Genomic DNA, 16,211 nt, shown 5'->3' with positions numbered 1-16,211 from the left:
GGATACTAGAAGTGTAGGGCTTTCACTCTTCTTCACACCTTCAATATTTCTCTCTTTGTTCTACCTATCCTGCCAGCTTTCGGTTACTGCTAGTCCATTGTTCACCAGCCCATACAGCTATAAAAGCCTTTGAACAAGAAGAAAATAACTGTTACAAGTATTCTGCAATTTAGACATAGCACTGGTACACTATCACATTTCCCAAACACTCCATGTTGCTTACAAATATATACTCTGAGGTTTCTTAAGACACCCAAATGACTCCATTTTTTATTGGATTGTTCACTGTAACCTAACTGTGACTTTCATGTCTGTTAGATATTATTGATACTCCACTCCTATCTCATCCAGTTACATGTGACAGTCTTGTAATAACAATTAAATGCAGAATATTTCAAATTTACTCTACTCATACTTTAAAAAGTCCTACTAAACTTACCAGTCCTACTAAATCTTCTCAGTATAAGCACCTGCCACCCTGCCTGTGAGTTGCAATTTTTGACCATAAGCAGGAGGTTCTCATAACACCTCTGAGAAGGGGTGTCCTTTAACCAGGGATAAATGGGTAGATAAATTGGGTTTTGTTTATTCCAAGTGAGATAATTCAAAATTTACCCAGATCTTCCACAGGATCAAGCCCCAGTTGCCCACAATGACTCATTAATTATACCTTGTCGGTGTCCTTCTCCTTGCCTCAGTCTCATTTTTTTTTCCTCAATAGACTAATAACATAAATCTTTACTTCTTGGTATCCCTCCAGGTGAACCCATGCCAAGATAAGCTATCTCCCTAACTTTAAACATGCATTTTCCAAGGAACTTCCACTATCTTTTAAATAACATTTATAAAATACATTCCACATTCACATTAACATTTCATAAAATGCAAATAATCCTTGTCACTATGCAGAGTGACCACAGCAAATGGCACACTCATACCATTGGGAGAATGTGGTATCCTATGTACCCCTAAGTAGACAACACCCAGACCGGTACAGTCTGTAGGACCAAACTCCAAGTCATATTTCTTAGAACACTGTGATACTATGATCTAGTATGAAAGGGTTTGGTGACAAAAATACTTTGTTTTACACGTTTTCCAACCAGTTCCAGCACAGTGATAAAAAAGCATCATTTCCTCTCTGTTCATGAAAAGAAATCAAATGATTTTATTTTTCTTTGGCTCCAGATCATGCTATGTGACATCTCTACGAATCCTGCACACAATGAATCCTATAATTTCTGCACACAATGTGGTTAGATATGTTCATTTGCGTAAGTTATAACCAAATACGTAAGTAAAAGTTTGTGACAGTTAATCTGACTTTGGGGATATGTATGATATTCTAAAGTTCTGATGGATTACAGCATTAAAATTACAGCATAGAAATAAAACATTTCCTGCAATTATTCCAGACATAACAGATGGTGAGGAGTACTGTAAAAATTCAATGGAAGGCAAACTTACCCGAATCATCATGACTGAACATCTGATATCATGAATTGTATCGTAGATCTTCTTTGAGATGTCCACAAATTGATTATCATCGAACACTTCCAATGAGTTTTTACTTAAAGCTTCCAATGCAACATTCACTTGTGTTACAAATTCAGGAATTGCTGTTAAAATAAATAATAAAAGATTGTCATTTTGGATTTTTGGAGTTTCCAGGTATCAAGAGAATCATAACTATAAAAAAATTGATTATCGGACTTCTAATTATTTTTCTTTAAATGTAGAGAGATGTTACAGAGAGGGAACTTCATAAAAAGGGGAGGTTCCATATGACCTGCCCGAGCTAATGAAGACTGGAACTGAGCAGTGAGGGGAAGGTAGAGAGGGCTTGGAAGAAGGCGTGAAAGAGAACTTAGAGGAGAAACAGGGAGACGTGAGGAAGGAGCTTGTGCTCCCTTCTCAGCTTTGGACTTGCACCAGAGAATTGGGGGACATGAAGGAAATATGTAGAGTGGAGATATGCAAAGACACTTGGAAGAGACATGGATGTGGACTCATAAGGATGTTGACAATGGCATCCTTTAACTTGATTGCAGTTTGTTTTGCTCCTTTAAACCCCGACTTGCCTGATCCTTCTGCCCTTTCCTGTGGTTCCTGCCAGGAGGTGCCTAATACTTGTGGCAAGTTGTTTTAGCTATCCTGCTTTTGGCCAACCCTTTTTAGTTGGGGTATTTACCCATGCGGGGATGGCAACTTTGGGTGTTTTATTGGGAAATATTATCCTTCTCTTCTTTCTCTGTGTACACTATTCCATTAAAGTTCTTTCACACTAAGACTTTGCTTTGTCTCTACGCGTGGATGGTGGGACCCATTTAGAGCATGTAAATGTGGGGATTCGGAGGTACCCCTCAGCCTGCACATTAACAAAGATACAAAACATTTGGCTGGATAATCTTGGATCAATGAAAAGCAAAAGAAATCAAAAACAGTGAAAGATTTTTATGGAAAGGTTTTAAAATATTATCTATCTTCATAATATCATTTTTAATTTTACCAAGACTGGGACTATACCATCATTTCTCATCCTACTGATTAAATGTCCCAAGAAACTTTTAAAAATGATATGAATAACAGAAAAAAAAACCTATTAGGTGGCAAGATATTTTCCCTACCATCAAAGGGATTAATGAAAATTAAATTAGCAATCACAGAAAAATGTTTCTAAAACTGACATAACATTGAATGAGTGTAGGTATACATCTATTAACCAAGCCAATCCTTTGATTTTTTTTTAAAGTAAGATTTCTAAATAGTCTCAATTAAAATATATCTCCAAGTTTACTTTTAATGTTAATGATAGTAACATTCATTAACTTTTCTCTAGATTTAAGGCACTATTCTAAGTGTCTCGTGTGATTTAAATCTTAAAATAATCCTAGTATACATCCAAGGTTAATACTTAGTTGAACCTGAGGTTAATACTTAGTTGAATAATGAAGTCACAGAGAAATCAAGAATCGTGCCCAGAGTCATTCTTCTAACACATAGCAGAACAGATTTTGAACTCACTCTGGAAAGTAGTCTATACTCTTCAACATACTATACTATACTGAAGAAGCTTGTGCCCATGTGAAGACAAAGTATAAAAACAGATAAATTTTTAGAGTAATTTGTTATTTGAATCTAAACTTGGGAGACAAAAGTATTTTATCTGGTACAAATATTGGTAAATAACTTTTATTTCCTATGTCCAATTCTCTATCTGTTTACGTGGCATCAATCTTTTGCACCATGACTTACCACTTTTTTTTCTTACTATATATCAAAATGTCAAATCAAAATTATGCCTGTCATAAATATCATTTTTACCTGCAACATTCTTGATATGAGAAAATGTTGGTAATATAACTGGACACTCATATTTTATCTAATCCCCTCTTAACTTATTAAAAAAATCTCACTTATACCCTATTTCTTAGCCCCAATAATCATTAAAATCATCCACTATGCTCTTTTCCTCTATCATTCTCTAGATATACTGTGCAATAGAAAGTGTCAATGGGACACATGCAGCTGTTAGAAATTAAATTCATCAAAATTAAATTTAAAATTCAGTTTCTCATTCACACCATATTTCAAGAGTTCAATTGATTACTGTTTTGGAGAATGGGCTGTAGAACATTTCTGCCATTACTTGAACATTTGGTAATCCTCTAGAGTGAAATTCCATCTAATTACTGCCTCACTTTCAGTGACGGGAGTAACACACATTCTTGCCTAAGAAAATAGTCCAAAACCACAATTCCAATCTACATAAAAGTGACTCCCAGAGTATATCTCTAATCCAGATTTTTTTGTCTTAAACTGTTTAACTATATGTCCAACAGCCCACTGCAAAATTCTATCTTTCATATTCCCTCATATGTATGCTATCTAAACCTAAGCATATCCTTTTATACTTAGAAAAATCTCATTTTTTCCTAAAGTTTTAGTGTTTGTCTTGGTTTAATTATGTCTGTATCTTTGTTTTGTTTCTATATATTCCACAAGAGTGAAATCATTGTTATTTGTTGTTCTTTCTGACATACTCTGCTAAAAATAATCCACTCTAATTCTAACCATGTTATCACAAATGATATATTTTATAACTAATACCCTATTTTGTATGTATGCTTCTCAATCCACTCATCTGCCATTGGGCACTTAAATTGTTTTCATAACTTTCCTATTGTAGATAGTGTTGCAATGAACATGGAATGCATATCTCCCTTTAAATTCATGCTTTTACATTCTTTGGGTAGATATCTAAGAGTGGAATTGATAGATTACATGATAGATTTATTTATAGTATTTTGAGAAACCTATATATTCTTTTTCCATAGGGACTGGGACAGACTACATTCCCACCAGGTTTTATTTTTTATTTATTTTTTTCATTTAAATTTTATTTTTATATTCCCCTTACAATTACAACCCCCTTATTTTGACCCCAAGCCCTCCTTTCCCTGACCCCCACCCCTCATAGAGTGTCTCTGGTTCATAGTTGTTTGTTGATTTTGATATTTTCTTTCTTATAGCTATTCTTTTTCCTGGTCCCTTATTTAAGTTTTCTAGATTCCTGCTATGAGTGAGACCATCCGGTATTTTTCTTTTTCTTCCTGGCTTATTTCGCTGAGCATGATCCCTTCTAGCGCCATCCATGTTGCTGCAAATTGCATGTGTTTATCTTTTTTGAATGCTGAGTAATATTCATGGTGTATACGTACCACATCTTCTTGATCCAGTCATCTATTTTTGGGCATTTGGGTTGTTTCCAAAGCTTAGCTATTGTAAATAGTGCTGCTATAAACATAGGGGTGCAGGTAAGGAACTCTCCTGCACTGTTGGTGGGAGTTCAAACTGGTCCAACCACTATGGAGAGCTGTGTGGAGATTTCTTGAACTACTAAATATAGAGCTTCCATATGATCCAGCAATTCCACTCCTAGGTATTTACCCAAAGGACACAAACATCAATCCCACCAGGTTATAAATCCACTGCAAATTCTACTCTTGCTGCATCTAATTATCATTTTCTCCTGCTAGAGTGCTCATCATGGGTCTTCTCTTGCCTAATTTCTTTTCATCATTCAGATTTATTTTATGTATAATCTTAGCAATGAAATATCTTAGCATTAAACACAGTGCCATCTACCACAACATCATTGCTCAGTAAGTCGTTTTATGGATGAATCATGTCACTACATTGTTTATAGTTGTTGAATGGTTTCTTGAAGTTTTTCCTGTTGTGTCTCAAGTGTCTTTTCTGGCACATAGTAGTTATGTAATTGAATGAACTGAGGGACTGAATTAATAAATGCATGTACTATGCAAATGGCAGACCAAAAATAGGTACAATGCAACAAATTCAGCATGTATTTCAGTGTGATTTAGGTTTTGTTCACTCTCAGAAAATTCCATAACATGTTTATGTGGGCTTATGAGAACATTCAATATATTTAATGAGCTAGTCTTTCTTCTTATAGTATTGAAAGCAGTAACTTTAGAAAAGGTATCCAGTCATTTTACATCAATGTAGTTTCTAGAAAGATGTGGGTTCAAGAAAATGGTACTCTATTAATGACAAAACCTTTTATCATAATCTTCGACATTAATTTTTCTTCTTTTACACACAAGAGTGAATGTTATAATAGTTTAATTCTATCAACACCTTCAATCTGCTACTAGCATCTCTGTAATACTGAAATTTCTCCAACTTCCTGTGTTGGCCAAAAAAAAAAAAAAAGCAGAAAATCATGTAAAGGTCTAGTTTTTATAGCCATGTGATACAAGGTGAAGAAGACACAGAGTAGGGTATTTTAAGGAAAAGACAATATAATCTTTTCATTATTGTAACATGATTTCATATTAACTTCTCTAGGGGTCTTTTACTAACTAGTATTAGCTCCAATTAAAATAAAATCTTTCAGAAGCAAATGTTTAATTTCTGAAGTACAGATGGAAACTACCATTTTTTTAAACCCTAACAGCATAAATGAACTATTCAAAGTTGATATATAATACATTTCTCATCTCATTAGCTTAAACATCAGCTGTGCACGTGTTTTACTCATACTATGGACATATGGATGCTTGGTTTAGAAGCAGAATGGGAGTTTTTTTAATGCTTTCAAGAAAATACAAAGTGAGCATAATTAAACAGTCAGTTAATAGTGGTTAGCAATAAATTGACAATTCTGAAGGAATAATATGTTGACAAACCTATCTTGAACACATAATCTACCTAAGTTTTAATAAAATAAGAACTATACATAATTCATATTGTAAAATCACTGATGAAAACAGGTTACTTAAAACAAATTTCATATAATCAACAGAAATATCAGGTTGGATAAACTACTGTGACCATTGGAGTGTAGATTTATTAAACAAAAGTGACCTTTGTTGATTGTTATCTTGAAACTTAGAGTATCTTGTCTATTTTATACTGCCAAATCTTAAGCTAGGTTTGAACTCTTTTTTTTTTTTTTTTTTTATAGAGGCATGCTTTATTTATTTGTTTGCTGGTTTGTTTGTTTGTTTTGTTTATACATGCACTGGGTACAGTCAGAAGCGCGGGAGGGTGAGAGAATTCACCAGAGCCAGAGCGGGGAGCAGAGCAGGCAGAAGGACCGAAGTACACTGCTGAGGGGAGCAGCGGGCGGCAGGAGAGGTCTGCACGCCATGTGGGACCCTCCTCCGGTGGCCGGGGAGCAGCCAGGGATCGAACCGGCGCCGCAGAGGCCGCGCGCAGTTTCGCAACCCAGCGCTCAACTGCTGCGCCACCGGGGAGGCCCTAGGTTTGAACTCTTTAAAGGTCTGTACTTTGACTATCAACTTCATTCAGAATACACAAAAAATAGTATCCACTGAGTGCTTACTTCTCTTAGCACTATGCTAAGCATTTTATATGTATTTTATTTTAATTCTTACATCAGCCCTAGGAGGCAGGAACTATTTCTACACTGATTTTACTGATGAGGAAACTGAGGTTACACATAAATAAGTGACAAACTGCTAATTAAGATTCCAGAGTTTGCTCTCTGAAGCCCAAAGCTACACTTCCTCCCTTTAATAAATTAAAGCCTTGAAGCTTTTGAATTTCCAGTGCTCCTGGGAGAATTAATGTTAATTTTCTGGCAATGAGGTTAACAAGTCTACAGAGCCAGTTTCTCCTACACTTTGAGCCTCTCTCTGGTAGTAACCCAAGAATATTTTATCCCTTCTTAATCCTTGATATATTTATTGTATGCATTTAAAAGTAGGTGAGGGTATACAATTATTGGATGAAATAGGTCAGAAAAGAATTCAGACTCATTGCCGTTAATGATCTGAAATGATGTCACCAAATTAGGTTTTCTATCATAATAAACCTCAGATTAAATATTTCTAATTATACTATTATCTTCGAGTATTACTAATGGTAGAGGAATTTGGCTTTGAAAATACATATAACAGTCATCATTTTGTTATGTTATGCTAAGTAAAAACATAATAATAGCAGAAAGTACAATTAAGCATATGCAGAATTTTTAGAAAGGCCTCATACCCAGGATTTTTGTGTTTATTGAACAAAAATTGATTATTGAGTTTTGTATTTTTAAAAATATTTAGGAAGCCAGTATTGTATATCAAAAATGTGTCTGGTCCTTAAGAGATTACACATTATACAACTCAGTAACTGGTGAGAATTTGTCGGGTTTTTTTTTTTGTTTTTTTAATGAGAATCAAGGATCAGAGTGAATGAGTGTTTGATGACACATCACTCAGGTAACAGGTGCCAGATTACTGCTATCACTATTCTGTTAAATATCTATCTTTGAAACATTCGGAATGTCTCAAAATAAAATGAAAAAATAACAGTGAGAAAAGACTTAAGTTTTCATGATTTTTTCCCCCCTTTGGCAGAGTTCTTTTTCTATATACGAAACTCTGATCAACGTAATAAAACCCTGCTTTAGGACACTCTAGTGACCGGGCTACTTAATTTCTTTCCCTACAACTTCAATTTTAAAAATCTTGATGTTTCTAGGTAGCATGCTAATATTAATAAATATTTCTTGATTTAATGATTATAAATTGGCCAATGACTTAGAATAAAGATTTAGTGTTTTCACGCATTTCCTTACATCATAATAATTGGTGACATAAACAATTTGACTAGTTTATGTAACACTTTGTTTTATAGGACTAACAACTTGCCTGTTCAAAAAAGGGCTTAGCTTTCTTTATATTAGTACAAATTCTCAAATATTTAAATATTGAAATCATAAATACACTGTCATACCTTATTAAACTTCACAAAATCCTTGGATTTAAATTTCATTGGGGGGCTCACTTGGTGGCACAGCGGTTGAGCGCTGGGCTGCGAAGCTACCAGCAGCCTCTGCAGCGCCAGTTTGATCCCCGGCCACCGGCGAGGTTCCCACATGGCACGCAGACCTCTCTGCCATGCCCACTGCTCCTCTCAGCAGTGTACTTCAGTCCTTCTGCCTATTCTGCTCTCCACTCTGTCTTTGGTGAATTCTCTCACCCTCCCGCACTTCTGACTGTACCCAGTACTTGTATAAATAAATAAATAAATCTTTAAAAAATAAATAAATTTCATCGGGTCTGATAACCAGTCCTCAACATGCACACCACTCATTACATCCACCTACTCTTCATATCTTTGTGTACTCCCTTTGCACATTTTCCCAGATCTGCATGCCCAAGAGAATACAGCTTAATTAATTATGTATTACTTCACACACTTTCAAAAAAGACATTATAGATTCTATATTGTTTCTTTTTTTTTTTTTTTCTGGAAACTTCAGCTGTTATAATTGCCTGGTAGAAAGGCCCACATGGCAAAGAACTAAGGCTCCTAGCCAATAGTTGGCAGGGCAATCAGGCCTTAGGCCAGAAGCCATATGGGTGAGATTAGAAGTGGATGCTCTAGGCTGCAGATAATTGCAGCTTCAGAGGACACCTTGACTGCAATGTCATGAGAGACCCTGAGAAATAACTACTCAGATAAGCCACTCCTGGATTCCACCCTCAGAAAATGTGAAATGCAATGAATGTTTGGTATTTTAAGTGGCTATACTTTAATTTGTTTCATAATGGATAACTACAATACTATTTGACTAGAAAGTTCTAAGGGAATAGATGAGTTTTGCCAGTTTTGGCTCATGTAAATGGAAACATACTTAATATACTCATTTGTATTGTTTCATTCAAAGTTAAATATATGTGATTTGTCCCACATTGTTGCATGTAGTTTTAGCTTATTGATTTTCATTACTGTATACTATGACATTATAAAATTATATCAGGAATGATCTATCCATTCTGTAGTTAAAAAACATTGGTATAATTTCCAGTTTGTTATCATTATATATAGTGACATTATGAACATCTTGGTAATTATCTTTTGGTGTTAATATGAGCATATTTTCAGGAATTTATACATATATTCCCAAGGGTCATACCGAACACTGGGATAGCCAGGTCACAGATATCCTTATGCATCAAATTAGTGACAATGACAGCTTCCAAAGTGGTTGAAACAAATTTTATCCCTATCAAAAATGTTTGGGAGTTTGAGTTGGCATCCTCACTCACACTTGGCATATTCACCCTTTACAGTTTAACCTTTCTGGAAGAAATATGTCCCTCCAGATTATGTCTATTTTAATCTTTCTTGTCATTCTTCAATTTGAACTGTTAAATTCTCCTCTTTTAGAATCCTAAACCATCTGTTGCTCAAGATCCTTCTTTAACCTTTCCATTTTCTGCTACCACAGAAAAGAAAAAAAAAAACATATGAAAGGGTAAAAGTGACAGAAAAAGAGAGAATGGAGCATCGAGGTCTGTAACTCTGGCAAAACAAAGTTCAGGACTCTAACAAAACAAAGTTCAAGAGGCATCTTGGGCCATAGCAACAAGGAAAGAAATCTAAGGAAATAGAATCTAAAAGATGCTGAAGACAAATGATGTGAGGGTATCTAATAAGAGAAACATCTTTGTTTGACCTGTAGTGTTGGGGTGACTTTTAACATGTTGTTGGGGCTTCCCTGAGTGAGAATGAAAATAATTGCTCCCGATATTTTAGATCTCCCTCTTTGCCCAGCTGTTTAAAATTATGAGTACTGTAAGATGGTGATCCCCAGGAAAAGGGGAGGTTCCAGGTTCCCTGCCCACCCAAGGGAGGGTGGAGCTGAGCAGGGAGAAGCAGCAGCTGGAGAGGAGACTGGAGAAGGAAGGAAGCAGGTTTGAGAGACAGAAATAGACCTGAAGGAGGCACATGGAGCAGAGAGACATGTTAAGAAACTAAGCTTGCTTCTTGGTCCTGGACTGGTTGGAACAGATGTGGGTGAGAGACCCGTAGGGAGATTAACAATGGGTCCTTATTGGAAAGTGCTTTAAACTTGTGGCAGGATATCAGGCCTTGCTTTGGGCCAATCCTGTTTGGCTGGACTTTTACCCATGAGGTGATGGGTAACTTTGGGTGCTTAATTTGGAAACTATGTTTTTTGTCTTTTCCTTGTTGTACACCAATTGTATTAAAATTCCTTTCCATTAAAGGTCTATATGTTTTGTCTTGATGCAGTGGATGGCAGAACCTATTTAGAGCAGGCAGCGGTGCCCCTCTCTTTGTCCTGTAATAGATTCTTTGTCCTGACCATATCTTCCTCGTTTCTTTCTAGCTATTTTTCAGATTCAGTTTAGATGTCCGTTGCTTGGTGAATCTTTCCCTGATCACCACCACTACCAATATCTCTAGTTATATTAGGTAATCTTGTTTCTGGGACATGCTGATACTTCAGACAAACACATGTTAAAATATTCTATGTCTCTAATTCATTTATATTTTCTTGCACCTAGTCATTCCAGAAACTCGGGGTGGGGGGGGCTCCCTGGTGTCCTAGGGGTTAAATCTCAATGCTATCACTGCTAAGGCCTGAGTTAGATTCTCAGCCAGGGAGCTACCCCACAAATCAAGCAGCAGACCTCTCCTGTCTTGCCCTCTGCTCCCCTCAGCAGTATATTTTAGTAACTCCACCTGTTCTGCATCCCACTCAGTCTCTGGTGAATCCTCTCACCTCCCAGCACCTTTGCCTACACCTCAGCTCTTGTATACATAAATAAATCTTAAAAAAAAAAAAAAGAAAACAGTAATTCTGTCAAGTCACCTTTGTTTTCTCAGAAAAATGATAGGTACCAGAGTCAGAATTTAAATTAAGGCACTTAGCTCCTGAGGAATAAACTCACTGCCTAATTACTTAAGTCAATTATGACACAAATTTGAGAGAAGAAAAAAGTTAATTGCAAATTGAGGAACAAAGAAGAGGAAAATCTCAAATTTTTATGGCTCAGCAACAGGATAAGGCAAAGACATGTGGACTTGAATGAAGTCCATTGGCTTCAGGGTAGTCCACACACAAAGAAAGAAGTATGAAGAATTTTATTTTGCCTTTCAGATTATTCCAGGGAGATTTAGATTTCTATTGGTGGGCCCCTCACCTCTGGAGAGCCTCTTTCCTCTGCATCAGTCAGCTTGTGGCTCAGCTCAAGGTTAACTATGTCTGCATACTCAAGTTGGGTCATTTGCTGATAAGCTTTCAGGTTCTGCTATGAGTGATAGCAAGTCTCAAAGAAAAGTTTAGACTTTTTTTTTTCCCTTTGTGTTCTAGGTTCTGAGAATAATTGAACTGTTTAACTTCTATCTTATTACCACTATGTTGGATGCAAGAATATAAGAATAACCATCCTGAAATAGACACTCAAACATTACAGTACACTGAGGATAAACAGCTAAATCTTCAAGACAGTAAAGGTCATCCATAAAATATTAAAATTAGATTGGTATTAGATTTTTCATGAGCAACACTGAATACTGAAGAAAAAAAAGCAATGCATTCAAATTTTGAGAATTTAAACTTGAAATCTAATACTTACAACTCAATAAAACAAAAATAATAAGCTCTTATAGTGTAAGACCAAATTAGTAGTTACAAGATGGGAAGGGAGAAAAAGGGTTGCGAGATTAGGTAAATCAATTGTATGGAGAAACACAGAACCCAACTTTTAGTAGTGAGCTTAAGATAGCATATACAGACTTGACATTTGTGGCCTTGTACTCTTTGGGTCAACTGAGTCTATTTTATTCCTTTTGACCACTACAATATCCTGACTTCTGTCTTGGTGACTGCTAGTAATGTTACCTTATTTCAAATGGTCTCTGCAGGCCTTCCCCCTGTCTCAGCCCCCTATATATGCTTTCACCTCCCATGTTCTGCAATCATAACATTTCAGTTCTAGTTCCATTTTCTGATGCACACCTGAAACTTACATAATGGTATAACAGAATGCTACTTTAGTAAAAACAAAACAAAACAGGGCCTCCCTTGGTGGCACAGTGGTTGAGCGCTGGGCTGCGAAGCTGCCCGCAGCCTCTGCAGTGCCAGATTGATCCCTGGCCACTCACGAGTGGCCCACATGACACAGCAGACCTCTCCTGTCTCGCCCGCTGCTCCCCTCAGCAGTGTACTTCGTCAATCTGCCTGTTCTGCTCTCCACTCTGACTCTGGTGAATTCTCTCACCCTCCTGTGCTTCTGACTGTACCCAATTCTTGTATAAATAAATAAATCTTAAAAACAAACAAAAAAAAAGACAAAAAAAACAAAGTGAGTGGTTGGACTAAGATATCTTTCAGAAATTCAAGTACATAGAAGTCTTAATTTTCATGAACTCTTCAGTAGGAAGATACTTGGAAATAGACTCTTGAAACTGAAGGTAAGTTGCAGAGAGCAAACTGTGGTGCTGAGGAAATAGTGGAGCTGAAAAAGCACTGTAATAAGTGCACCCGGGATACTGATGTGTAATGTAACATTGAACAGTAAGTAAACATGTTGATGTTTTTGAGATACCGGTTCTCACTGTGGATAAGGGAGGTACATTTATGGAATTAAATAATACAATGAAGAACCTTGGTAGTGATGGGTTGCATTAGGGATGTCAGCATGAACTCATGGTTTCATACATGATTTTTTTTTTTTAAAGATTTATTTATGACACAAGATCTGGTGTGCAGGGCAGAGATGAGGAGGTAAGAGGATTCGCCAGTGACAGAGTGGGAAACAGAACAGGCAGACTGACTGAAATACACTGCTGAGGGGAGCAGCAGGCAAAACAGGACAGGTCTGCTGTGCCATGTGGGTTGCTCCCTGGCTGGTCAAGGATCGAACTCTGCTTCAGCGGCTACGGATTGCTTCATAGTGCTGTGCCTAACCCCTTGAGCCACCAGTGAGGTCCAGTTTCATACATATTACCTCTTATATGAATGAAGGAGAAAGGGGAAAACCCATTGTAATCTGCTTATTTTCACACACATTAAAGATGATTTGCATGAAGGAAAAACAAAGGAATAGGAAACTTGTTATTTATAAGGGAATGTAAGAATAGAGTAGAAGAGATATGAAAAAGGAATACTTATCATTTAGAATATATTTTATGTATTTTTATAAGCATGATAAAATTCTACAATTTCAAAAAAATAAAAATAAGGAGATGGGCAGATGAAGGAAACCTAAAATTAAAAGCCAACAGTAACAAATGAAGTTGTTTTCAATTTTCAAAGTGTGTACTAAGTTGCTTAGACTACGTTCTAAAGCTGTGCTGTCTAATACAGTAACAATAACACATATGGTGCTATTAAACTTCACATTAAATTAATACAAACTAAAGACAATTAAAAATTAACTTCACCAGTCATTCTAGCTGACCGCATGTAGCCACCATTTTAGACAATGTAGATATAGTTCTGTTATGGTAGAAAGTTTTATTGGGTAGCAAATAGCAATATTTGCAAATCAAGTATTTGTTGGGTACCTGCCCTCCTTGGGACATGTGTTCAGATACTGAAACAGCAAAGTGTGTATCAAATGTATAGTTTTTCTGTGTATACCCAATATGAGTTAGAAACTTTTGGGGAAAAAAAACCCTTCTTTAGAAATGTCCTGGGGATAGTAAATTGCTGATCAGTTTCTACTACTGATACCATTCTCAACTCTGTTGCTCAACATATATCTATGGTGATATATGCATAGGTGACTAACAAGAAAATGTATTTTTCTTTACCATATTGTGTTGATCTCATGAGGGTTAATGGGATTACTTCCTCTCTATGTTATGCCTTTCTTCATTACTGTAGTTTTCCCTTTTAATAGTCAATGCAGTTAATAGCTACTCAGTGAGCCTTTTACAACTTCCCCCCTTTTCCACACACCTCATCTTCTGCATTCCACATACTATTATTTGTCTATTTTATTTTCTACAGAGATAAGGTACTTAGAAGATACATGTGTGCAAATTGTGTGTATATATGTCCTATGCTGGATGTCATCAGTTTTTCTCACCAGATTTAATCTTACCTCTCCCCATGTACCTTGCACTTTCCATATCCAGTCAAACATTAATCTTTAGATTTAACCGCCCAAATATGTTCTGGCACATGGTCATTACCCAGTAACTGTGCATTGCGTGGATATGCTTTGCTAACTCAAGTTCTTATGATTCAATAATCCTACTTCCATGTACTCTTGGGCTGGGAAAATATTTCATAGGTTGCCTAATCTTATAACTAGAAATCATAATAGTGAATTTGTTAATAATGCAATAAATAACTATTATTAAAGGAATTATTGAATTATATAGCATTTACTTTTTCTCTCTTCCTAAGGAAAAGTTCACTTTTTAAACCTGTTCTGGTTCAAGTCACTAAAACTCTGCTATAGCAATGCTTGGCTTTGCCTCTATAGTGCACACAATGGACAAAGCTCTGAAGTTAAGAGGATTAATTATGATAAAACCTGAAATTGCCAGAGTTAACACTAATTCTATGGGTCAGGAAAAAAATCTGAAGAACTTTCATTTGAGGCAAGAAACATCTCTCACATATCATTTTATTATTTCTACCCATGGAATTCTCAAAGATTTATCAGAAGTCAGAAAATTAAAGAGAGAATGTGTATATACATATAGAAACACTTCTGTTGTTCTTTTTTTTTTTTGCATATAAGAATTGGGGTCTAGGCCAGATGACAAGGGTTGAGAGGATTTGAGGATTTGCCAGAGGCAGTGGGGAGCACACCAGGCAGATCTACTGAAATACCCTGCTGAGGGGAACAGTGGAGCAGTGGGCAAGACAGGAGAGGTCTGCTGCTTGAGATGTGGGTTAGCTCCCTGGCTGGGAATCGAAGTCAGGCCTTAGCAGTGATAGCACTGAGACTTAACCCCTAAGCTACTAGGCAGGCACTCACTATTGTCAAGATTCCTGATATATCCAATGAACTTGCATATCTCAGTTTATCTCCTTCTGTTCATTTGTTCATTTCTTCTTTTCTCTCCCGTAGAAAATCATTTCAATAAATATGTACTTATCTATATGTATTACTAGCTGCAATTGAGGAAATGGAGATTCAATCAGAATACTTTTGCCTGAATTGCATAACTAATAAATAATGGTACCCCCAAATAATTCTAAAGACTAAGTTTTACCCTTTATATTTCAGAAACCTACCTTTAAAAGGTTAACATTCTATTTGGAGATGCAACAAGTACACATATAACTATATGGTAGCCACAAGTGTAGATTTTCATCTTGTATTATAATTCAACCTTATAAATTACCTATGATTTATGAATTATGAAAATCAAAATGACTGCTCACATGAAAGATGGAAGTATTTTGGAAATTATTGTCAATACTCATACTATGATAGAGGTTGATCAGTTAAGTCCTCTGTCTTCTTCAGCTTTCATTAATGAAGATACATTTTCCTTTGTGTAAATGAAATTCTTGTTTAGACTACAAAAAATGCATTGTAGGAGTGATGTCCTACCCAGGGAATCTAAGAATAGGTTAAAAATGCATATTCAGGGCCTCCCCTGGTGGCACAGCAGTTGAGCGCTGGGCTGCAGAGGCTGCCCACAGCCTCTGCAGCGCCAGTTCATTCCCTGGCCGCCAGCAAGGGTCCCAAAAAAAAAAAAATGCATAGTCATTGGCTAGTATTCTTCTTATAGGGATTTATAATAGACCAACATTCCAGCAAAGAGAACTGAGTAACATTAATTCCATATGCATGTGAAATGGGTTTTACTAACTGCATTTCAGTAACAGAAGGATACAGAAAATGGAACTAGAACTGAAATGGTATGATTGCAGAACATGG

At 36.3% G+C, this 16,211-nt stretch overlaps 1 protein-coding gene across 1 annotated transcript in view; it reads right to left on the bottom strand.

Annotated features, from left to right (window-relative positions):
• The window catches only part of CTNNA3 (catenin alpha 3), a gene marked incomplete at both ends in the record, with an annotated part of 1,381,762 nt that overhangs the window by 265,024 nt on the left and 1,100,527 nt on the right, over nucleotides 1-16,211 (bottom strand). The window contains one exon of the mRNA XM_084245749.1: nucleotides 1,468-1,619. Within this exon, the coding sequence (XP_084101875.1) occupies nucleotides 1,468-1,619 (152 nt within the window). The remainder of the gene's footprint in view (nucleotides 1-1,467; nucleotides 1,620-16,211) is intronic.

This window comes from Talpa europaea, assembly GCF_964194135.1.
Source record: "Talpa europaea genome assembly, chromosome: 10".
NCBI lineage: Eukaryota > Metazoa > Chordata > Mammalia > Eulipotyphla > Talpidae > Talpa > Talpa europaea.
This window is presented reverse-complemented; position numbering and strand designations above follow the sequence as displayed.